Source organism: Oryzias latipes, chromosome 1 (genome assembly GCF_053564925.1).
Source record: "Oryzias latipes strain Hd-rR chromosome 1, Olatipes_Hd-rR_3.1".
NCBI classification, from domain to species: Eukaryota; Metazoa; Chordata; class Actinopteri; order Beloniformes; family Adrianichthyidae; genus Oryzias; species Oryzias latipes.
This window is the reverse complement of record NC_136237.1, coordinates 11,665,833-11,689,087: the sequence shown is the minus strand read 5'-3', so window position 1 is coordinate 11,689,087 and position 23,255 is coordinate 11,665,833. Positions and strand designations below refer to the sequence as shown.

General features: G+C 42.5%; 1 protein-coding gene across 2 annotated transcripts in view; it reads right to left on the bottom strand.

Annotated features, from left to right (window-relative positions):
- The window catches only part of LOC110015899 (complement C3), a 93,384-nt gene that overhangs the window by 27,617 nt on the left and 42,512 nt on the right, over window positions 1-23,255 (bottom strand). For both annotated transcript variants that reach the window (XM_023959442.2, XM_023959440.2), the window contains exons 17-33: window positions 21,745-21,813; window positions 21,415-21,615; window positions 18,864-18,981; window positions 18,646-18,734; window positions 18,415-18,554; window positions 17,962-18,174; window positions 17,626-17,689; window positions 17,426-17,515; window positions 17,141-17,347; window positions 16,974-17,049; window positions 14,230-14,389; window positions 14,045-14,140; window positions 2,442-2,592; window positions 2,236-2,321; window positions 1,928-2,005; window positions 1,676-1,831; window positions 1,534-1,596 (exon numbers count right to left, since the gene is read on the bottom strand). In XM_023959442.2, the coding sequence (XP_023815210.1) occupies window positions 1,534-1,596; window positions 1,676-1,831; window positions 1,928-2,005; window positions 2,236-2,321; window positions 2,442-2,592; window positions 14,045-14,140; window positions 14,230-14,389; window positions 16,974-17,049; window positions 17,141-17,347; window positions 17,426-17,515; window positions 17,626-17,689; window positions 17,962-18,174; window positions 18,415-18,554; window positions 18,646-18,734; window positions 18,864-18,981; window positions 21,415-21,615; window positions 21,745-21,813 (2,057 nt within the window). The remainder of the gene's footprint in view (window positions 1-1,533; window positions 1,597-1,675; window positions 1,832-1,927; window positions 2,006-2,235; window positions 2,322-2,441; window positions 2,593-14,044; window positions 14,141-14,229; window positions 14,390-16,973; window positions 17,050-17,140; window positions 17,348-17,425; window positions 17,516-17,625; window positions 17,690-17,961; window positions 18,175-18,414; window positions 18,555-18,645; window positions 18,735-18,863; window positions 18,982-21,414; window positions 21,616-21,744; window positions 21,814-23,255) is intronic.

Here is a 23,255-nt window from a genome sequence, read left to right as displayed (position 1 = left end):
ACAATCTGTCAATCAAAGCACCAGTACCATTTTGCCATTGCTATGGTCCGGTACAAAAGTCACGAGGTTGTCAACAAAAAACAGTTTGTAGTTTGCAAAACATGTAATTTAAAGATGAGTGACAGAGACTCAACAACGACCAACTGCGTCCAGTTCTTGGAGTTGCTTAAAGACCTGTAAGTTCTGAATGAAATTGATGATTGCTGCAGTTAAAATAATGAGGCTGTAAACTTTCTGTTAACGTTACACTGTGGGGGCGTGCAGGTAGCTAGTGTAATCAGAGGTCACAGGTGATTTAGACATTTCCAGCACCCATAAAAATGACCCAGCTGCTGCAGCTGGAAGGATTCTGGATATTCTCTTAAACTGTCAACCTTAAGGGTTATTAGTACGCATGTGTGGGCATGTATCGGTATGGATAGTAGTCCTTCATCTATCATCATCCTCACCTGCTATCATGACATGTCCACTTGTAAAAATATTTTTTTACCATAAATTTATATGTGTCATTCTAAAATAATTAATGATAAAAATACTGAAAATCTCTGTAATTGGGTATTTCCTGCTCAGTTCCAAAGTGAACAAATCAATCAATATATATAAAACAGTTTGCTTGACGTTTAACGTTTCTGTTTTGAATACTACTTTTCTTTGTCTTTCCTCTGTGAATCTTTTGTCAAAAAAATGCCTTAGATGCATTTTTGACAGTATTTTTCACAGAGAAATTGTTGTATTCAAGACAAGGACAAATCGTATTTACAACAGAAATGTTAAACATAAAACTAAATGTCACATTTACATTTTTTTGTTTTTTTAAATCCAACAGAATCGCTATACATTTTACATTCTTCCTCCATTATGTATCTGCTATGTTTATAAAAACATGCTGATATGAGATATGAAACACAGTCAGTAGAACTTTGTGAAATATATTTAGTTTACACGTTTATAAAGAGTCAGTGCCTTTTCAGCCACAAACGTAACTGCACATCACTGGTCTGTGGTGAGATTAGTTAATATCCAGACTTTACCCTGGTTCCTTTGCCATTTCCATGTTACCACAATTGCAAATGCGGTAAAATTTGTCTTGGTTTTTTTGTTACAGAAAAATCATTTAAATATGAGGATGCATGAGCTCCGAGCCAATTCACTAAAACGTTTGCAAATAGTTGATAAAAAAAAATACAGTTCCTCAAAATGTACATGGCTTGTGTAAATAATTGTACTCTTTTGTTGACAAGACTTGAAACATTCAATGGTAGGACTTGGACTCGATTTGAGACTTATTGGTCTTGATTTGGGACTCGACTTGGGACTTGCTTGCTTTGACTTGGGACTTAATATGTCACTTAAGGACAAAGACTAGAGACTGACTTGTGGCTTACAAAACAACAACTCAATTCCATCTCTGGAAACCTGTCTTGTCTTTACAATTAATAATCGCTCACATCATTGTTATGCAGGTCAACGAGGCTGCAATTCACATTTAAACTACAGATCTAAAACTCTTTCAAAAAAAGATGCATTCCTTACTTTGACAACAGCTTCTCCTGATCCAGTAGCAGTCACTTTTACATCTTTGTTTATGTCTTTGATCTGCAGGGACAGACTCAGTCATAAATAAACAAAAAAAATGAACAAACAGAGCTCAATTGTATCAGAAATAGGATCGCACTCTAGAGGTTCTTGTAGCATAGCTGTTTTCACGGTTGAATTCATATTTTTCAGGCTTTAATCTGCCTGGCAACAAAATATCCACTTTCACATTGTACTCTGCTTCTTGAGCGTTGGCCCAGTACTCTGCTACAGCCTGGTACACAATTATTGTAGCCTAAATGAGAGAGGGGGAAAAAGATTTAGATTTAGGCTAAGAAGGAATTTGATTGTATAAACCTGAAAGTACAAAGAAGTCAAAAATATTTCTAACCTGGGTGGATCCATAATCCCCACTATAAGACTGCTGCTGGCTTAACCATCTCACAACAGGTCTGGCATCTTCAAAAGACTTGAGATGAATACAAAAGGAGTTTATACAAATATAAACCTTGTGTTTCTGAAGTTATGTAACCCCTTATTGTAACAGTAACAAACAAAATTTCATCTTTACTTACTTCCTGATCCAAAGTTTAGTTAAAAAGCTGCATATATGTTTTTTTCTTTTAGTTCTGTTTTTTTCACTAAATATGTGAACCAGCACAAGCAAGATTTTTTTATGTGAATAAGGGATGAGCTCACCTTAGTCTTGACCAAAGCCAGAAGAGCATAAGCTGTGGCCTCAAGGGTAAAGAGGTGCTTTCCAGGAACAGGCCAGTGGGACAACTCTGGCAGACAAGAGCAAAACTGTTACCATGACACATGCCAAAAAGGGACATGTTATAGGTTATAAATCCTAGAATCAGCAGCATTGAGTGATGCTTGTTGGATGATTTCTGTTTTAGTACCTGGAGAAACGAATTTGTAGAGAATCTCGCGGTTTAGTTTTCCCTCATTAGCCAGAGCATATGATGTCATGGCAACAGCGTAAGGATTTGTAAGGCTGGGAAGTCGTTTCTCCAGGTAGGCAACTGCCTTGTCAATGCTGCCTGGCAGGTTCTACACAGGAGGGGGAGAAACAAGTGTTTAGAGAGTAAAGTTTCAATGATTAAAAGCTGGAGTTTAATATAGTGGAGACAAGATTACTGAGGAGTGCCATTTGGAGTACTGTTTCATTACTTGTATAAGTACTAGTACTAGTAACGTCTGTGTAATATCTGCAAACATACCAGGGAGTTTCCAACAAGTCCTTTAGGAAATACCATGAGAAATCTAAATCTCAGAAGGACATTATGGATAGATGATGCCTTTATTAATTACCCAATATTAAAAATGATTTCAGTAAAACCTAAAACAACATTAAAAAAAAAAACAGAAATGCATACATAAAACTCAAGGTTGACTTTGGAATCAGGCTTCTTAATTATTTTTTGCAAGGCCCTGCCTAGGAAAAAGAAAATGCCCCCCCCCCCCCCCCCCCCCACACACACACACACACACACTAGCTGCGGAGACAATGTATTAGGTTAGTATTTATAAAAATGGAGAAAACATATATGAACTTGTATCTTTTAACAATAAAAAAGAAAAATTAATCCACTTTCAACAAATATTACATTTATTTTGCCACACAGAAACCCTGTTCTAGTCTAAAACAGAATTAAACCTTAAAATGAAATAATCTGTCATTCCTTATTTTAAACTAGAAACATTTTGAGCAACTGAACCATTTGATGCTGAGAAAAATAATTCAATCAATAAGTAATATTAAACGTAAATTGATTTGAAACAATAACACAACAGTGTCAAAATATTTAACATTTCTAGTCTGAAGAAATAGGTAAAAAAACATTGTTCTGATTTTTTTTCTGAATGATGATAATTTATTTATGATGTCATAAACTGCAGCTGTTTTCCTGCATTACCTGATGTCTTTCTGTCAAATACTGACACCAACCACAGGCAGACAAAGAAAACATTGATGGAGAATAAAGACACATCATCAAAATGTCTACAATAGTTCATAAAGACTGACATTATTAGCATGAGCTGAATCTAAAGGCACCAATGATCCTGATCTGGGCAACTCTGCGTGCGCGTTCCAACTCTCAGCCGGAGCCCACCACCCCTCCCCTTTCATTCTCTCACACGCGTGTGACAGGAGAGAGGAGCGTGCAGCTGCTGGGACGGTAGTTCACAGTTTCAGGCTGTTATAAACTCTGTGATATAAGTGATATAAGAGATAATAAGAAAACAACAGTGGCACAGATTTTTTTTCCAAGCACTGAGCCACTGTCACCTCCGACCCGCTTAAAATTTGCGCACCTGTGCCTAAGACCGCTGCTACTGCGCGCCCCCACTGGCATCGCCCCGCGCCGCTCCACTATTTGAGAAGACCTGCCTTGACCTTTTTACAGCCATTTGATGGGCAGACAATATGAGGAACGAAATGACAACTTCTTCAACAAAACTGCATCAGATTGCTGAAAGCACTGCTGTTTTTGATTATTTAGCTAGTGATGTGATCTTCCATATCAAGACTTTGAAGGCGTTTGTCAAATAGTAAAGGGGGTGTTTCCGGGAAGCCGCTATCAAGCAGCGTTCGATATAAGTGGTTATCCGGTTGTCCGAGACAACCAGATTTCACGGAGGTCAACCAAAATGAACCTTGTGGTTGTCCGTGTGACAACCTGGTCTTTTGTTCAACATTTTGGTATTTTTCGACTATTTTTCAAGTTTCAATGGTTAGTATTTGGCAACCTCTGAATTGAGACGCATGCAGCAAATTATTTCCACTGACAAACGAAGTGCGTGCATGCTAGCGCATCCTTTCTGTTTGTACATCTGTACCTTTCAATAAAGTTTACCGGTTTTCAAATACGTGTTGAACAACACTACCTGGTGCGACCACTAGAGGTCTCCAAAAACACACAAAAATATTTAGTTTAAAGTTTTTGGCAATATTTTGTGTAACCAGATGCTTCAATATTTAGTAAAATGTTTGTTTTTAATATTTAAAGAGTTTTTTAAATGTCCATCATAAGAGGCAGTTGATATTAGATGTAAAGAAGAAATAAAGATGTAAGTACTGACATCTGATTGGTTTCGTTGCTGTTGAATATTGGTATCGAAAGACAACCAAAAATTGGGGAGGACAACCAAGTTTACTTGCCAGGTTGTCCAGAGGATAACCATTTTTTTCCCCTTATTTCTAACACTGCCAAGGCATGCTTCTTTTGCTGGAGGATGAGGATACTGTCAGGTGTCGAGGCCGTCCCCGCACACCTGCCGCTGGTTCCCTCACCTGTTCTACATCTGATTAGTCGGCCTTTATAAGTCCTTCTCTTCCTCCGGCCATCGTCGGTTCGTCTGTTCTCCTCTATGGAAAAGACCACTGATCCCCGCTGGTTGAAGCAAGAGCTAAGCAAAGCCAAGTTGAGCAGCTCAAAGCCACGCCAAGCCACGCCACGCCACGCCAAGCAGCTCAAGACCCAACCAAGCTGAGCCAAGCAGCCCCGAACCAAGCAAGGTCCAGCCAAGCTAAGCTGCACCACACCAAGTCAAGCCAAGCCAAGCCGAACCAAAGCAAACCAAACCAAGCAGCTCAAACATGAGCCAAGCCCACCACTTTTCAGCCTCGCCTTCTGGATCTTCTGCCAGTTTACTCTCTCAAAGACTCACTCCTCTTCTCAATAAATCTGTTTCCTGTCTGCATTTGGGTCCAGCTTATTCAAAACCTGACAGATACAGATGATGTCTGTGGCTTTTCCATGTGACTGATTCATGTGGTGGTTCAGATTTTGTCATGAGTTTTGACAGTAATATAAATCCCTCAGGCTTTATTTATATTTGATGAAAAGTTTGGAGAGAGTTTGGAGATTTAGAAAAAAATATTGTTTTTTAAATAGGCTAGAGATGTCTCCTAAATAATAATCACTCGCCATATCTCAATGTTACAATTGCACAATTATCCACCGTGGTCCCTCATTTGTCAAGGGGGTAATTTTCTAAAATAAATCATGAAAAAATATTTTCGTGCAGGAGTATTAAGGTAAAAATGTGTATAACCCTTGTGCTATCTTACATGACCCCACCCCTACATTGACCTGTTCTCCCTACCATGACAAAGGTGGATAAAGATGGAAAATTGCATGTAATCCATTGAACCAGATCACAAATCATTGGAGAAAAAAGGTTCATCTACTTCAGTTAAAGTGCCTAGGATAGCACAACAGCTAAATGGACGATCTTGTAGATTTGATGTGAGAACTTGTAAAATACAATGTGAAAACTTGTGCACCAAAAATCTGCATCTGTGTGTAAAAAGCTTCTGCTGTGAACTGACTAATTTCCATTTGCATATGTTCATTTGGAGTTACAATGTCAAATCTGTGATTACAACTGCTCAAATGTGCTTTCTTTAGAAATGCATTTGTAGTTCACTCTCTGTGTTAATACAAAAGGATTGAGATACTTGCTGTCACATATGAAAGTTTATCAAAAGAGTTATTGGAGCAGGAAGTCCGAATCTGTGAAGCTCTTTCTAACTTAACCAAGTTCTCAGAGACCTGCACTTTGATTGGTTTACTCCTCCTTCCTCTAACCCCCCTAGTTCCATTGGACACAAATCAGTTTTGACAAAAGTTTCTCGCAAGGAATGTGTCAGAAGTCAGAGCGCAGTTGTAGCGCACTTGTACGGTGGCAGACAGAGCTCACACTACACACAAAAGAAACAACCCAAGGGCATTACTCAAAGCACAATGAACTTACCCGCAACACAATGACATAAACTGCAACAATAGCATAAAATGTAGTACAACGGAAATGAGGGAAGAAGAGAAAATTAGGACTTTCTTTCCTGGCGGCAGAAAAAAACAATTCAGTTTCAAACTATTCGACGCTCCTGAGAGCTAAATGTTTGGATAAGATTAGAGTGTTACTAAATAACGTAATTTCTTACAAATATGAGTTTGTCTAAAAATATACATTTACCCAACTCTCCACATAGTGACATCTGCATCTAATGCTCTTTTCCTTTTTTTTTAATTACGACTTTTAAGTCGTAAATTTACGAGACAAAAACTTGTACATTTACACGTTCTTATCTAATAAATTTATTACTTAAAATCTTGTAAATTTTTGAGAAAAAAGTAATAGATTAACGAGGAAAAAACACTAAAGTTTTCCGTTTATCGGAGCCAAGCTAGAAGATGAAATATGTGGAGCCTTTTGTAAAGCTTTATGCCGGATAGGTTTAAAAAACAAAGAGATTCACAGCCTTTTGACTGCTCAAAATCAGATTATTTTCAGATCCGGCTTTCCAGGGTTCGGTGTCAGTAAAGCAGAGTTTCATATGTAAAAAAAGGGGGCTCAGAAACACGTTTGGGTGTTGAGGACCGCTGCAGCCTTTATTCTCCTTTTCATTCACGTACCCTGAAGTTCATTTGTCACATTGTGTCATCAACCTGAGCTCCAAACACCAATGCGAAACTAAACATTTGGAACGTTATCAATAAACATGGAGCATAGTTAGTCTGCTGCTGTTTCAAACTAGAGAATAGTTTGAAACAAAAGATTTTTTTTCCGCTGGTAGGGAAAAAAAGATCCTCATTTCCTCTTTTTTCGTTGTGCTGTGGTTTAATGCTATTGCTGCGGATTATGTCTTTGTGTTGCGGGTAATTTTGTTGTATTTCGGGTAATGCCGTTGCGCTGTTTCTTTTTTTTTTTTTTTTAACTTGTCCTGTCCAACAGCTGGGCAGACAGATGACAGCTGAGGGTCTCTTGTGTTGGACATATTTTACTTTAACAACAGGGGTTATTAATCTTCAGACAAACCAGAGGAATGTCTGGATAAACCCCCCTTGTAATTGAGGCCAAACTTTATTAATTTCAATCATATTTGAAAATCTTTGGTGTTGGACCGGACGGAAAAGGAAAAGAGGGAAGAAGAGAGAGGGATGTTAGAGAGAGGGGGGGTAGGAGGGTGATAATAGGAGGAAGGGGGGGGGGGGGGGTAAAACCATGAAGCAGCATAAAGCAAGAAGTTTACTGGATGTTTATCATTACGGTAAGGTTAAAATGTAGTACAAATCTCAAAGGGCGGGGCCTGTCCACACACACACTCAAATATTATAAACACACCTGCTAGCTACAGAAATGTCAACATGTCAACATGTACACAATGCAGATATTGTTCACACACGCATACTTATGCCTTTAAACCAACTGGTGTGAAATATTTCATTCATTCAATCATGCAAACTATTAGTTCAAAGGTGAGCTAACACCTGTGCTCAGATGAGTGTTTATGTCCTTCTAAAATGGATGGTGGAATGTGAAAAGAAGGAGGGGGAGTGCCCAGCCACCCCCACACCAAGACCCCCGCCTCAGCAGCAGCGGCAGCCAAGGACCAGGACCCACCCCACGGACACCAGGTTTAATGTGAACCTCCCCGTGCGCGGAGAGAGCACCGCCGGGCCCAGCAAACCGGCAATCAGGGGACACGGCCGCTGTTGCCAAGGGCCCAGTACCCCCCACCAGGGATGGGGTAGGGGACAGATGGTCCTGCGTGTGTGTGTGTTTGTAAGGGTGTGTGTGTGCATGTGTTTATGTATGAATGTATATTTTGAGGAGAAAAAAAGTGTGTGTACTAAGGGGGTGCAGTTAAAATTGGCGGGTAGGGCACTGAGTGGACATCTCCAGATTACTCACAGTAATGTCCCCTCACCCTCCCCACCAAGTGGCCCTAAATGTCTAAGGTGTGGTTAAAATTGGCGGGTAGGGTGCTAGGAGGACATCTGCTGCTTACTGGCAGTGATGTCCAAGCACCACCCCTACCAAGGGCCCTACATGTCTAAGGTGCAAATAAAACCGAGAGAGGGGGGCCCACTCCATACGGCAACCATGGGAGGGGGACCACTGCCAAGTAGCCCCCTCCCCAAAGTGCATCGCAGGCTAAATCCCCCACCCCCTCACCCTAATGTGAGATTATATGAGGAAGGGGGTAAGTTGGGGACAGCTGGTAGACTGTCCCCCGGTGGTCAAACAGCTGTCCCCCAGCCCCCCCCCCAGCATGGGGCCCCAGCCCCGGAGCCCCATCCCCCGAGGCGCCGACGCCCCAGGCCCAGCACGACCCACCACACAGAGAGAGAGAGGAGCCAGAAAGCACCGCCCACCCCGGAGCAAGCCCCGGCCCCCACCCCCAGGCGCCGGCCCTGGGTGAGCTCCGGTCAGGCCTCGATGGGACCAAGGCATCCAACCGGCCATGGCAACCGCCTATTGCCACCAGCGGGGACCCCGACCTCTCAAACCCCCAAGGTCCCGTACCCATAGAGCCCCCCCCCCATAAAGGCCCCCCACAAGACAGGGCCGACAAGCCCCCCCCCACACACCCCCAGACCTCGCAGCCGCAGCGGATGACACCCAGAGCGACCGGGGGCCCCAAGAGGGTTGCCCCGCCCCGTCCCAGAGCCAGGGAAGGGTTGATCCCAGCCCTAGGTGTAGATGGGCAACCCATCCAGTGCCGCTGGACCTACTCCCCCATGAGCAGGACCCCCCGCCAACCCCCCCCAGCACGGGCAAAGAGACCACCTCCCCCAAGTCAAGCCGGACAACCACTCAGCACCCCCCCCCCCACCACACACCCCCCACAGCCGAGCCCAGAAGACCCCGCAGCACCCCAGCACACCCCGCCCAGGCACTGGACCCGACCCCCCAACAAGCGGGATCTCCACCGGCCCCCACCGGGCTCCGGAGGCCCCGACCCCCACCCTGCACCACGGCAGAAATGCAAGGAGCAGCGACGACCAGGCCCCCCACCCTCTAAGTCAGGGGTCGGGAACCTTTTTGGCCAAGAGAGCCATAAACGCCACATATTTTGAAATGTAATTTCGAAAGAGCCATACAATAATGTAGTGTCCCTTTCCCACATTGAGGCACGGAGACTTCACCTCTTTCAGGGTTCTTTATTCTGGTTACTGTAGACCGCAACAAACGCCGTACAATTAATTCAGCAACTCCTGAATCTCTCCCGCCGAGACGAGACGAGAGCGCTTCTCCCAACTTTATATTCCCCTGCTCCCGCTCCAGCCCTCCCATTTCCCTTATTCGGCCCATAGTTGAACCCCATTGGTCCAAATTACCTAACAGGCTGAGCGACAGAACTGAGGGCCAATCAGATCGCTGCATGATGCGTTTAATGAACTCCGGAACTTTAAAGAGACTTTAAACCTGATCGTAGGTCTGAATGTTCTGTAGATGTGAGACAGACGGCTCACATGCAGACGGGGAGCCAAACATACACTCACACGCTGCAGTGAGAGACGGGCAGCGGGTTTTACGTTTTTACAATCCCTGCGCGGTTCACCTGCTGCCTGTCCCCACAACCCCTCACCCCCACCATCTGCTCTCTTCTTCACACCTCCCGTCCCCGCAACTGTGCGCTCTTTCTCAGGGACGGGAGCGCGCAGTTTTAGGCACGGCAATTCACAGGTTTCCAGTTGGTACAAACTCTGTGAAATAATAGACAATTCTAAACTGATAGCGCTGGCGCAGTTTTTTTTCTCCAAGCACCGCAACTACTGCGAACCTCTGGCATCGCATCGCTCCCGAGAAAGACTGGTCTAATGAAAAAAAAAGTATAATTAAAGATTTGTCTGCGTGCCACGTGTGACCATCAAAAGAGCCATATATGGCTCGCGAGCCATAGGTTCCCGACCCCTGCTCTAAGTCATGGAGTTAGCTATGGGAGACCAGAGAGACTGAATTATTTCAAGTTACTTGAACTTTGGGCTGACATTTTTTGCAAGCTGATATGATCAAACAGCAGATTTCTGTATTGGGTTATCTTTATGTTTTTCTTGCTTTTCCAATTTATTAAAATGTTTTTTTTAGCAATACAAAGAGTTATGAAAATGATATTTAATAATCCTCCTTCTACCTCGAATGGCACTCATGTGTCGTTGTACTGTTTCTTTTGTATGTAGTGTGAGCCCTGTAGGCCACCGTACACTTGTGATCTGTGCCAGCAGATTCATGCTCAGGCAGAAGCACATTTGAGCAGTTATAATCACAGATTTGAGGTTGTAACTCTAAATGAACACATGAAAATCGGAATTTGTCAGTTCTAATTTTGTTTATCAAACTTTACAATAGAAGATTTTTACACCTTGATGCAGATTTTTGGTGCACAAGTTTTCATATTTTATATTACAGGTTCTCACATTAAATCTACAAGCTCGTCCATTTAGACACATTATTACTTTCATACAGGAGTCATCTTTATTTTTTTACAGTCATCTATATTTTTTAAGGCTCCAAAACTCCTCACAACACACTAGGAATGGGTATTACAATCCGTTTTTTTTTTTTGATACCATTGCCACGTCTATGAAGACTCTCATTCATCCCGGTTGGTTCCCTTGTAGTAGGTTTAGGGCACATGTGTCAAACTCAAGGCCCGCAGGCCAAATGTGGCCCATCATGTCATTTGATGTGGCCCTTGAGGCCATGAAAGTTTTTAATTTCTTAGAATAAAAAGTAAAAATTGGTGTGTATTTATTCATATCTAGGGGGAATCTGACTTGAAATATCGGTTTGGGCAACTATACATTAGGACTTAAACACTGTTCATATAATCTAACCTGACAGAATCAAATTTTAAAGGATTTATGTTAGAGTTACAAGCAAACGTATGTTTTTTTATGCAACTGTTTTGTCACTTTAAAAAGTTGTAATAAATAAATAATGAGTTATTTAACATTAAGTAGTAGTTACATTTTATGTTTCATTGCATTTAGTTACATGTATAAGTTATATCTGGCCCTTTGAGGACCACCACTATGCTGATGTGGCCCTCAGTGAAAATGAGTTTGACACCCCTGGTTTAGAGGATGTCATCTAGACTTGGTTTTAAAGTTAGAAGACGTTTCACCTCTTATCCAAGAGGCTTTGTCAATTCTGAATTAGCTGGTCGAAGAGCTGGTATATATGTGCTCATGGGGGAGGAGTCAGACCTGAAACTGGATGGTATTGTCAACTTAGCCTACATGATTTCGGGTTGTTAAGAGTCCTTTGTCCTCAGCTTGGGGTTGGGGAGCCAGTGACTCCTTCCCCAAACTGGTCATCTCTTTCAGCTGTTAACGACTCAGGTGGATCTGGTTTGGGTTGTTTAGGTTTCAAAACACTGCCGTTGATGGATGGAAGAATAAACCTGAGAGTAAAGCCGCTTGTGTAGACACAAGCGGCTTTACTAACATCGCAGAGCCAACCCAAGTGGACCTGAGTCTGCAGTGCATCTCCACCTGAAGGCCACAAACCACTCGTTCGAGGACACTAAAGTCTGAATTCTTGCCAGAGAGAAAGGATGGTTTGAGCGAGGAGTGAAAGAAGCCATCTTTGTCAAGAAGGATAAACCTTCTCTTAATAAGAATGGTGGTCTCAGGTTTATTCTACAATGGAACCAACCTGGATGAATGAGACAATGGCACTACTACAATGGTACCATTGCCACGTCATCAACTTTTATCGGACTATTATGTTTTAGCCCTAACAGTATTTTTAACAGTACCGCCATAGTGGCGCAGACCTGGCCTACACTACTTTGTTCTAGTGTGGCCATCTCTCCCCTTTCCTCACTACTCCAGTGCATACATTCTCACTCAGCTGCATGTCTTCCTCCACTGACTGACAAGTGATAACAAACACACGGGATAGAAACCGACCACAGGCAAAAAGCTCCAAAGTGTGGCTGTATCTTTTGGAAGATTGTTTGAGTGCATGCCTCACAGCAAAAGGCCCCTGGTTCAAGTCCCGGCTGGGGGACCTGAAACAGAGCATTAACGGGGGACCTTTCTATGTGGAGTTTGCATGTTCTTCCCGTGCATGTGTGAGTTTTCTCCGGGTACTCCGGCTTCCTCCCACCATTCAAAAACATGCTTCACAGGTTAATCGAAAAAATGTTCACCCCCCCCCCCCCCCCTCCCCACCACCACGAAAAAAAACTGTGACAAAATAAGCCAAATATTGTAAACTTCAATGTCATATCAAAATCTTAAACATTCCTGCTGCTAGAGACCAGAAAATAATTGAATAAAGGATCATTCACTTTGTAAGAACAATAACATTGAACCTATGTGTAAAAGGAAACAAAAAGTTGTGTTAATGGCTGCATTGTGCCTGCTTTTATGATATACATCTTTTCCAAACAAGGTTGCAGGTTTGTTACTGCAACTCTTAAGTCATGCTCAATATTAATCCTAGCTCTGTTCTTTGTTTTCAAAGGGGCAACAGCAGAAAAGCTGATCTCCCAAATAAAGGACATAGAATGGAAGCAGAATGCTCACAGCCATTTGCCCTATGAGTGGATGCTCCCTCTCCACACCCAGCAGAATTCAGTGAGTGTCTGTGCTGTAGACCTCATCTTCAGGGTGGAGTCTGACATGATTTCAATGAACTGATCCTCCTCAGCAGAGCTCAAATCAGCAGCTGCTGCTGCGTTAAATGGATCTCTCAGCCAGTAGCAACGAGCACTGTCTGGGAAATATTTAAGAAAGAATCCTCACAGGGAAGACATGTACAAAGTGAATGATTGCATGTTCTCAAACTGTGGGGCATGCCTCCTTGAGGGGGAGGACATTACAGCTATTATACATGTGTCGAACCTTTCCTGCTTTGTTCTCTGATAGTGGTCGGAAGACCGAGGGGAAATCTTCTTCAGGGCCGAAAGCTGATCTTCCTTCAGGGTTCACCTCCCCGTTCGAACCCCCAGAGCCTCCAGAGCGGGTCAACAAAAGAACCAGTCTCAGTTCTTTACGATTAACTTTTTTTTAAAAAACTTTTTCTCTTTACTCAAAAAATGAGACTGACTCCACATGTATGCCCTCCACATACTCAGACGCGCTCTTTTCCCTCAACGTGTGTGTGTTTCAGCACACACACAGAAACATCCCACAACACATGCTTTTTTTTCCATTCTACAACAAATCTGATCACAGTCGCAAAGAAAGGCAGGGGTAGGTATTCAATTCGTACCGGTTGCATGTGCGAAATGCGACAATGTCCAGGGGGCGTTCTTTTAAGATGTTAAATATGCCATTAACAACAAAAATTACGTCTTCAAATGTCACAGTTAGGATTGGGTTAGTAAGTGACATTGGACCCACGGATATGTAGGAAGTGCGTTTTTTAATGTTTCGCTGTGAAAAAAACCTCCAAACATTAGTCCCCCCCCCCCTTTCCAGCCTTGTCCCACCAGGTGAATCAAGCCCCCACTGAGATGCCTCTGCGCCCCTCCAGGAAGGCGTGCCCCACAGTTTGAGAACCACTGCTATAACTCAACCTCAAGGTTATGCCACTTGCATAAATGAAAGCCTTTACTGACAACTTACTGTACTTAATTAGGGTAGATGATCCCACATTTGCTATTATGCAAACACTTTTAAGAAAAATCAACTCCAATTTGCTGAGGAAGAATGAAAAATATATATATTTAGATTTATTATCAGAAACCTACATTGACAGTGGCTGAACAGAGGGAGCGTGACTCCTGCATGGCAATAAGGCAGAACGCTGTCATAGAGGCATCAGAGTCAGAGCCACGAACATCACCCTGGAGTGCACACAAATATAAGCAGTCTTAAATTATTCTATGTTGGAATCTTGGACATGAAACACTTGAAGATCAGTGGTTTCACTTACAATCATCTCTCCATGGATAATTTTTCCAGTTTCTGTGAACAAGCCATCTGGCTGCTGAGCTCTGAGTATCAGGAACTTCACAGCATCACAAATGTGTTCCTTTTTGATGGCCACCAGGTTGTTGGCCATGGAAAACACTTTGACAACATAGGCTGTTAACCTTGTGGAATAAAGAAGACAATGCAGTGGTTCAGTTTCACAGAAACCATCAAGGCTGAGTGTGCTAAGCACAAAACCTAACTACCTTATTCTAAAACTGTATTACCAAAGCCTGCATGTTTGAGGCTTGCTAGAATGAACATTTAACAAAGTTAACTTTGTAGTTTTTGCAGATAAACAAATAATGGTCTGAAAGGGTTGCTGTGATGTAGAGAGAGAGAAAGCAACCGCTGATTAATTATTTTCAGATTATGCACACTTCGAGGGCCACTATCCCGCCTTTACCATTTCCATTAACAAAATAAATAAATATTCAGCCATTTTTTAGAATTTAGTTTTTGTTTTGTTTTTCAGTTTAGATCACTGTTTTCACATTTGTTACATTTTCAGAATTCTTTTCCCCTGTCGCTGCACGATTGCTGGCATCGTTGATTTGTTCCGTTGCACTCATATTTTTAAAAAAACATTTTAAAAGAAGGTGGATTTTTTTTTATATACTTTATTTTGGGGCTTGTGGTAGTTTATTGTCATGTTTGAAAATTGTTCACACTTATTTTACGTCAAACAACAACACTGCGTTAATGCCACTTTTAAACTACCGTAATTTCCGGACTACAAGCCGCTACTTTTTTCCTGCGCTTACAGCCTTGCGGCTTATTCAGTGACGCGGCTAATTTATGGATTTAATTGGCGGCCGCCATGTACGTTCTTTCGAACTCAGTGAATAGTTTGAATTCTCTATCTAACACCAAGGACAAGGCATTTTTTATTCAACACACATCTTAGCAGCCAAACAGCATGGACTTGACTTCAGGTCTTAGACACTTCAGTCATGGTTCAACAAAACGAAACACGCATGCCCGGCCGCATCCCAGAATCCTTTGGGGCAATTAGACCCAACGTGCACGTGATCGCCGCTACATTATGATGAAGCTTTCAAGTTAAAAGCAATCGTTAAAAGCAGCATAAAAAAGTCCACCGTCACCAACGGGTTTGGAAAAGCCGGTTTGCTGCGTGACGGAGAGAACAGCGCATGGAGTGAATTTACACTCCATTTACGGTTTCCTTAGAAACCGTAAATGCAATCGTTAAAAGCAGCATAAAAAAGTCCACCGTCACCAACGGGTTTGGAATTTACACTTCTGTAAATTCCAGAAGCTCACTCCATGTCCTTTCTAAGGAAACCGTAAAAGCGGAATTTTGCTTTGAAAAACTCACAGCCTCCGTGTGAGCTGGAGACATCTTCTCCTGCTGATTGAGCTGCGGGGCCGATGGCAGTCTGAAGGCTCCCACACGTAACAACGCATCCGCCCCTCATACACAAAACGTACAGTATTAAGTCCGATTGCTTTGCACAGAAACGATTTGCTCCATCCACCGGCGCAACGGGCACGAAGTGCTCCTCCTTGAAGCTGCCCTGGCCAGAGGTGTCGGAGTAGATAGGTAGGGGAAACAAGGAGCGCGCGGGGCGGGAGCGGAGCGCAGAGGCGTCCGCGGAGTGCAGAGGCTTCTGAATTCTGACGCACGCGCCACACTGAGGCGCGCGTATCGCGCTGAGGCGCGCGCTTTTCAGTCGCCGCTGCTTTATTTTACCGTTGTGTTTTCTAACCAGTCCTGTTACTCCCATAACGCTGCTGCGACACAAGCGGAAGGAGAGCTGTACCCGTTCACCCCTCCATGCACTGCTGCTACTTGCTAATTCTTAAACACGTACAACAGAATGGCGAGCCGGGCGTTGGCCCCGCCTTTAGCCCCTAAGACTCATGGGAAATGGGGAATCGCAGATGTAAATTTCCTCATCATAACTGAGGGATGTAATGTTGATTATATGGTTACTGTTTGTAATTTTATGTTAGATACCTAGATTGTCAATAAGTAAAAAAAAAATGAAATAAAAACACCATAACTGAGGGACTTGTGAACAGAATATAGGTCCATGCTGTTTGACAGATGACGATACACTCAAATACGTGACCCAGAGGCAAAACTGGCACCACCCACAATGTGCTAATGAATTGCACTCACACTGGGATGCTGGGCGTGATCTGTCAGGATGACAATATCGCCTAACACATGCACGGCTTGTACTCTGACGCGGCTTGTGTATGTATAAAAGCAGTCAAACACGTGGATATGGGTGGGTGCGGCTTGTAATCGGGTGCGCTTTGTAGTCCGGAATTTACGGTATAGCTATTATTGTATTCCCCAACATAAAATATCTATCTATCATGTAAGGAATAAAGCCAGACGAGGTGTTCAGGATGATAAAGTTCAGGTGGAAGGCAAAGGGCTGAACACATCAGATAGGAAACTGTGAAATTTCTTATGTCCCCATAGGTTTTATGTTATTAATAGGAAGTTGTGGCAGTTGTGGAACATGTTTTTTTAATTGTTAAAAAACAATTCCCTTTTTTTACATGTTTAAATTAGACCACTCTGGACCTGATGTTTTGTTCTTTTTTTCTGAACTGGAAAAAATCCCTTGGTGGTGTAAAAGTAACAGTTGAAATTAACCGCATGACAGCACTAAGATGGATGATGGCTAGATGAATGAATGGAAGGATGGATAATATTGATGACCTCACCAGGAGCTACTATCATAATCAGCCCATACAGCAAAAGAACCGTCGTTTTTTAGGTAGGCTAGCTCGTTGTTGTAGCCTGTAAAGAAAAACAGATGTTTGTTGGAGAATGACCAATGACTTCCCTTTGCATACAACCAAAGCTTTTGAACCCAGAACTTTCATCTTACCTGTTTTTATGTGCTGAAGGGCCTCAGCCCGTTTCTGAAAGCCGACAGCTTCCCATTGGTTGGTTTTGTCCAAATATCTGGTTGCAATGACAGGTAGGGTCATGCTCATCATGTTCTGCTCTCCACAACCAGAGGGCTGCTGAATCAGAGTACCTACAGACGTTCCACTGATGGCATTTTCCACCAGACCAGAAACTTGTTCTCGGCCTGCGTGCAAAATGACAAACCAGAGTTGATATAATCACCAGCAACCATGCAGAGCTCAGTTTGAGGATGAAAACTGACCTGTCACTGAGATAAAAGTACTTGTAGGTGAGTTTGGAATCATATTACTTTCAGGAATGTTGCTGTTCAGAACTTCCACTTGTTCACCGTCTAAAAAAAACACAGTGGTGCAGTTATGGAATACAGGATTCTACAGAGACACTTATTGCAATGTTTAAAAAGTAACTTCAATTCATGCAAAAATCAAATATAGGACTCACTTTTTCCCTTATGAGCTGGATCCAAGGTTACAGTTTTTGCAGTTTTAACAAGAACACCTGGAGCCTGAGGAAGAAAATAATAGACAATAATCTTATTTTTGGCACTGCATACTGGTCTCTGAAGCTAGTTTTCTTTGTATCTGTCGGAATAGTTATTTTTAGTAAAGCCTTAGAAACTTTTTTTTAAGATTTGGTTAATGTCATGCATTAGCTTTTTATTAAAAAAAAAAACAAAAAACAAAACTACAGTGTGAATCACAGCTGTGCTCTTTTTGTACAATGAGCCAGGCTGGACTTGGGTCCTGTTAAAAAAAAAAAACCAATAGATTGACTTACAACCACCCGCAGGTCTTTCTTTACTCCATCACTCATGTATTTGTTTTTGACTGCAGCTTTGACCTCGATGGGAAGAGTCCCCTCCTTCATGGGAATAATGATGAAGGGAACAGATCTTGTGGACATGGCGCCAATGTTCACCTCTTGTCGATATTTCCCACGTTTAGAAGCTGCACTGCACATGTCCTTTACCTCAAGTAGATCTATACGAACCTGAAAAAAGACAAAATGGTGGAGAAAATTTTGACTCTATCAACAAACATAGACTAATGGTAGAATGAAGTGACATTTTTGGTTTTGTGTTAACATTCACAATCATTGCTTACTCCTCAGTCCACAACAAGCAGCTTGGAGTCCACAGTTACAGATATTCAAATGTGTCATTGGCTAATCACGCATTTCTATACCTCTCATGTCTAAGTTTCAGTCATAATCCTGCTTTGCTGGTCTTACGGTTATGAGCTCTGGCCTGTAGTTGTGTAGAATGGCTTTCACTTCCAGCTGCTCTCCGCGGACAGCTGAGTACGGCAGCCGGAGGTCTATGAAGAAATCTTTGCGAACAATCACCTCCAAGGACTCTCCCACACAGATGCCTTCAATAAAGACCATGGGAATCAAACGTTTACAGAAGTGGTCATGGTGCAGGGGTCATATAATGCAAAGATGAGCTGACTATCCACTAACCATGAGTTCTTGAGAGGCTAATGCCGGTGAACTCCCAGGTTGTGATGGAATCAGGCAGAGGAACATTTTTCACAAATGAAGTGGAGTCACTTGAGCACAAAAAAGTTGGGGGCACTTTTAGAGACAGCTGGCAAGGGGGGGGGGGGGGGGGGGGGGGGGCGGTCACAGGTAAATGGTGGCGTGTCCCTTCAGCAGAACAGCCTTTACTGTAGACTCACCAGTTGGGTGTATTTTCGGGACATTGTGGCAAAATAATGTCAGTCCACAGCCAACTTTCCGGGAAATTGCTGCGAGTAACAATTTCATTGCTGTCCATGTAGCTGTCATCTGTCTCACCTGGAATGATAAACGATGCACACTTATATAATAGGGGTGTAATGAAAATCTCAATTCGGTTTGATTCAGAGTTTCATAGGGCTCGGTTCGATACGTTTCACTTTGGAACGGCTGTTTAACAAATCTGCCTGATATGAACCGCTATTTTATGAACTATTATTTTATTGTTATTTATTGTGTGTGCTTTGCTGCCGGACACCTACATTTCTCCCTTGGGAGATTAATAAAGTTTTTATCTATCTATTTCTGTATTTACTGTGGCATACGCTATCTTTGTATAACAATGCCAACACGCAGCATTCGACTTATCCAATTGTCTTTTTCTTTCATTGATGCCGACAACAAAGCCAAAGTGTTCCCACACAGTAGAGTGTAAGGAGATGGGGGTGGGGGGGGGGGTCCCTCGCGTCTGTATTAGAGGTAAAGTCGGGCCTAAAAAATCCAGCCCGACCCGACACAGGCCCGCGGGCATTAAAGCCCTAGCCCAAAGCAAACCCGAAATTTCAATTTATCCCATAGTATTTTTGGCAGAAAAAAACACCAGATTTCTTAAAGGTAAAATAATCTACATATTTTTATGATCATGAAAGTCATTTTCTTTCTAACAGAGAGTGGTCGCTGCAGCCGCGCGCGTATAAGCTCGCTGTTGTGGCATAGAGTTCCGCTGGAAGCGCTGCGCATAGGTTCCTCCCTACATGACAAATGCATTTGCACAACGAAATAATGCTGGAACACAGAATAAGAGGCCAGACAAAGACAGTGAAAGAGAGATCTTGATGCGCACTCGCTTCATTACGCGGAGAAATGCTGCAGCCGCAGCGGCGCGCGTTTGCCTTTTCAGTTCCCCTGTCTTAATTTTATCCTTGACTTATTGCTGCTCCATATCGGGGATACCTTAACAAAATAGATGCGGGCTTGCGGAGGGAAGATTACATTCACGACACGTGCGCAGAGCTGGACCACAGTGTATATCAATCAACGGGGGGCTGGTGACTGGGGGGAGGGGGCGGGGTCTACCTGTGTGTGTGTGTGGGTCTGTGTGCGTTCGGTGAACGTTCTCCCTCTGAGTAAAAAGAAGCTGGCTGTGCCTTTCGGTTCGTGCGGTAACCGTTCTGACATACAGGATTAATAAAGTGAAGTTTGACAACCGCCCGCCTAAGGAGCCTCTTTGTAGCCATTAGTGATCCCTCGCTATAACACGGTTTGCTTTTCACGGTTTCGCTACTTCACGGATTTGCATCGTGCATCGTGTTCTGCATTCTGATTGGCTAAAAAAGTCACTCCGCTTCTTCTCTACCTGTGCGTCAAAAACGTTGCAGTTTAATATGTACACGTATGTAAAACAGCTTGCCAAATTTACAACACGTATACGTGCAAATTCTCTTGCAATTTCCAGTTCTTCTAAAACCCATAGAAATAAGAGCGACAACAACTGCCTATCACTATGTTCTTCTCCCGAACAAACACAGCTGCACCGCGGGCTTCAAAAGAAGAAAACACTGCAGAGCGGAGTCAGGATGCAGCGGCTCAGTCTGTAGAGCAGTAAATACACCTGAGTCACTATTTGTCCCACTGTACTTTGTATCTTTTTCATAATCATTTTATATTTTCTCCCGTTGAATCCAATTACTCGGGTCGCGGTGGGCGGGGCTAATCTCCGCGATTTGAAGCCTTCTGTTCACATTGATGATTCAAATTATTATTTGACAGTAAAGTACAGAAGTTATTTGTTGAAAAAACGTTTCTAAAGTACTTTTATTTGTGAAACAAATGCTTGAGCCTGTAAAATGGTTTGTTCATTCTTTTCAATGTATATTAGAGTATTTAATTGTATAATAATTGAAAAAAAGAGAGGTTTCTACTTCACGGATTTTGCCTATCACGGGTTCTTTTTGGAACGTAACCCCTGCGAAAAACAAGGGTCTACTGTACAATATATTTATTTAAAAAGTCAGCGAGAGAGAAGCCGGCCCGACCTGAACGTAATGACTGTCATTTAGTGCCCGACCCGACCCGAATTTGGGTCAGGTTAGGGTTTAAGATCTTACCTCTAGTCTGTATTAGCCATGCTGATACTATGGACATGCGCATTGTCGCCTCTGTCACCTAATTGCTGTTGAACCTGAACAGCAATGACGTTTCTGACCGTAGAAGGTGGATCTTCCTTCAGGGTTCACTTCCCCGTTCTGACCCTCAGAGCGGGTTAATAATAGAAACAGCCTCTGTGTTCCAACGAACAGAACAACACACCCTGAACACGCACTCACACACCCACCCACTCTTGTGCTGCTCTTAACCTGCAGTCTTCCAATCAGGGGTTGACTGCCCTTCCACTTCCCTACCGCCGGCCCACAGCCACCACGTAACACAGAAAGAAACTTTGAGGTGTTTGTTTCCATGCGAACAGTCAGTTTTGTTGATGCAGAAACTTACTGCGGGCCAGCTGCAGGCTCTCCTCTTTCTTTTCAAGCTGTTGTTTTTCCATTTCTTTGCAGCAGGTGACAAAAGCATCGACACAAGCCTGACCACCATCCATAATGTACTCAGAGCGACGCTCACATGTGTATGAAACTGGGGAGTCCTTCATGCCGTCCAAACAACATTCCCGCTGTAGATCTTCCTTATACTGACTCACTAACCACAATGAGAAGTTTAGATGGAAACAATTAGGAGAAAAATATTGTAAATAAAGTAGAGAAACTGTCTTTCTTCTGTAAGAATTGAAATGACATTGTATGCACTGATATTTGCTTCACTTCTCACATAATGTGGTTCTGACATCCATGATGGTTGAGGCCCGCCTTCTCCTGGACGGTGCTGCACATTTCTTTTCTGAAACGAACAGAATAGAAACAGATGGGAAAAAAGAAGCTTAAAAGTCCTAAGATGTCAAAACACAATCAAAGAAGGGAATCAGTGAAGATACGTCACCGATTCCCCTCTGTGTGAAAGGCTCTTTCACATAGCTGTCCAAATGTTACTAAGCCCTCCAGGTTCCAGAGGTTAAAAAGAAAAATAATAAGATAAACCGTGCGTACGGAAGGGTAAGCCGTGTGCACGGATTAATCAATTGTGCTCGTACAGTTTTGCAATCCTGCACGCGCATACATTGCATATGCATGTCACTGAACAGAGCAGCTGGACTGGTAGCTTCGTATTTGCATGCAGGGGGAGGATGATTTGTTGTTGGGGGCGAAACTCAGGACACCCATGTCTCTGACCCTTGTGCTATCCTAGGCACTTTAACACTGGGAGTAGGGGTCATCTGAACCCCACAAAACAGTGTGTTTAACCTTTTTTTCTTCAATGATTTGTGATCTTCATTGGTGTCCATGGATTACACAAGATCCTCATCACCTTATCTACCTTTGTCATGGTAGGGATAACACATCAGTGGTCATTTTGACCCCACAGGATAGCACAAGGGCTAGGGAGATTTGTAACTACAAGCAAAGGAGTGTCTTTGGGGTGGGCGGAGGCGGCTTTCTAATGAACAGTCCTGAGAAACCATTCAAACAATCATGTGAATTTGTGTTACCAGTTGGGTCTAGACAATTAAAGGGTGATGGTTATTCCAGTTTAAGTTCATCCACTGCTAAATGTTGTTAGCATGTATTAACCTAATCCTAACCCTTCTTCCGTGTCAGTTTGGCCCAAAAAAAGCACTGGTCACATTTTTATATTTGACGATGGAAAATGCTTCTATGCTCACAAATGAGAAAACATGCCTTTAAATTACATTTGTGCTCAAAAACACCAAAAAGACGGAAAAAAAGGCATTCGTGCTCAAATTACTTTTACTTTGACTTTTTTATCTAACTCTGACACCGCAAAAAACTTTTTTGATCAAAAAAATGTATCTTCGATTGACTTTTGTGCTCAAAAACCCAAAAAGTTGAAAAAAGGCAATTTTGAATAAGTTCTTGCTATTTTGACTTTTACAGTTACTTTGACATTGAAAAACACTTTTTGCTCTAAAATCAGAAAGTGTCTTTTAAAGACCTTTGTGCTCAAATACACCAAAAAGCTGACAAATGGCAATTTTGATCAAATTCTTACTATCTTGTCTATTTAACTCTGACAATGGAAAACGCCTTTATGCTCAAATATAAGAAAATGTCTTCAATTGACCTATGTTCTCAAAAACAACAAAAAGTTGAAAAAAGTTTATGTTACTCAATTTCTTTCTACTTTGACTTATTAAAAAACTGATTAAAAAACTATACGTGCACGCACATGCACTTAATAAGAATCATAACAATAATAAAAGCCAG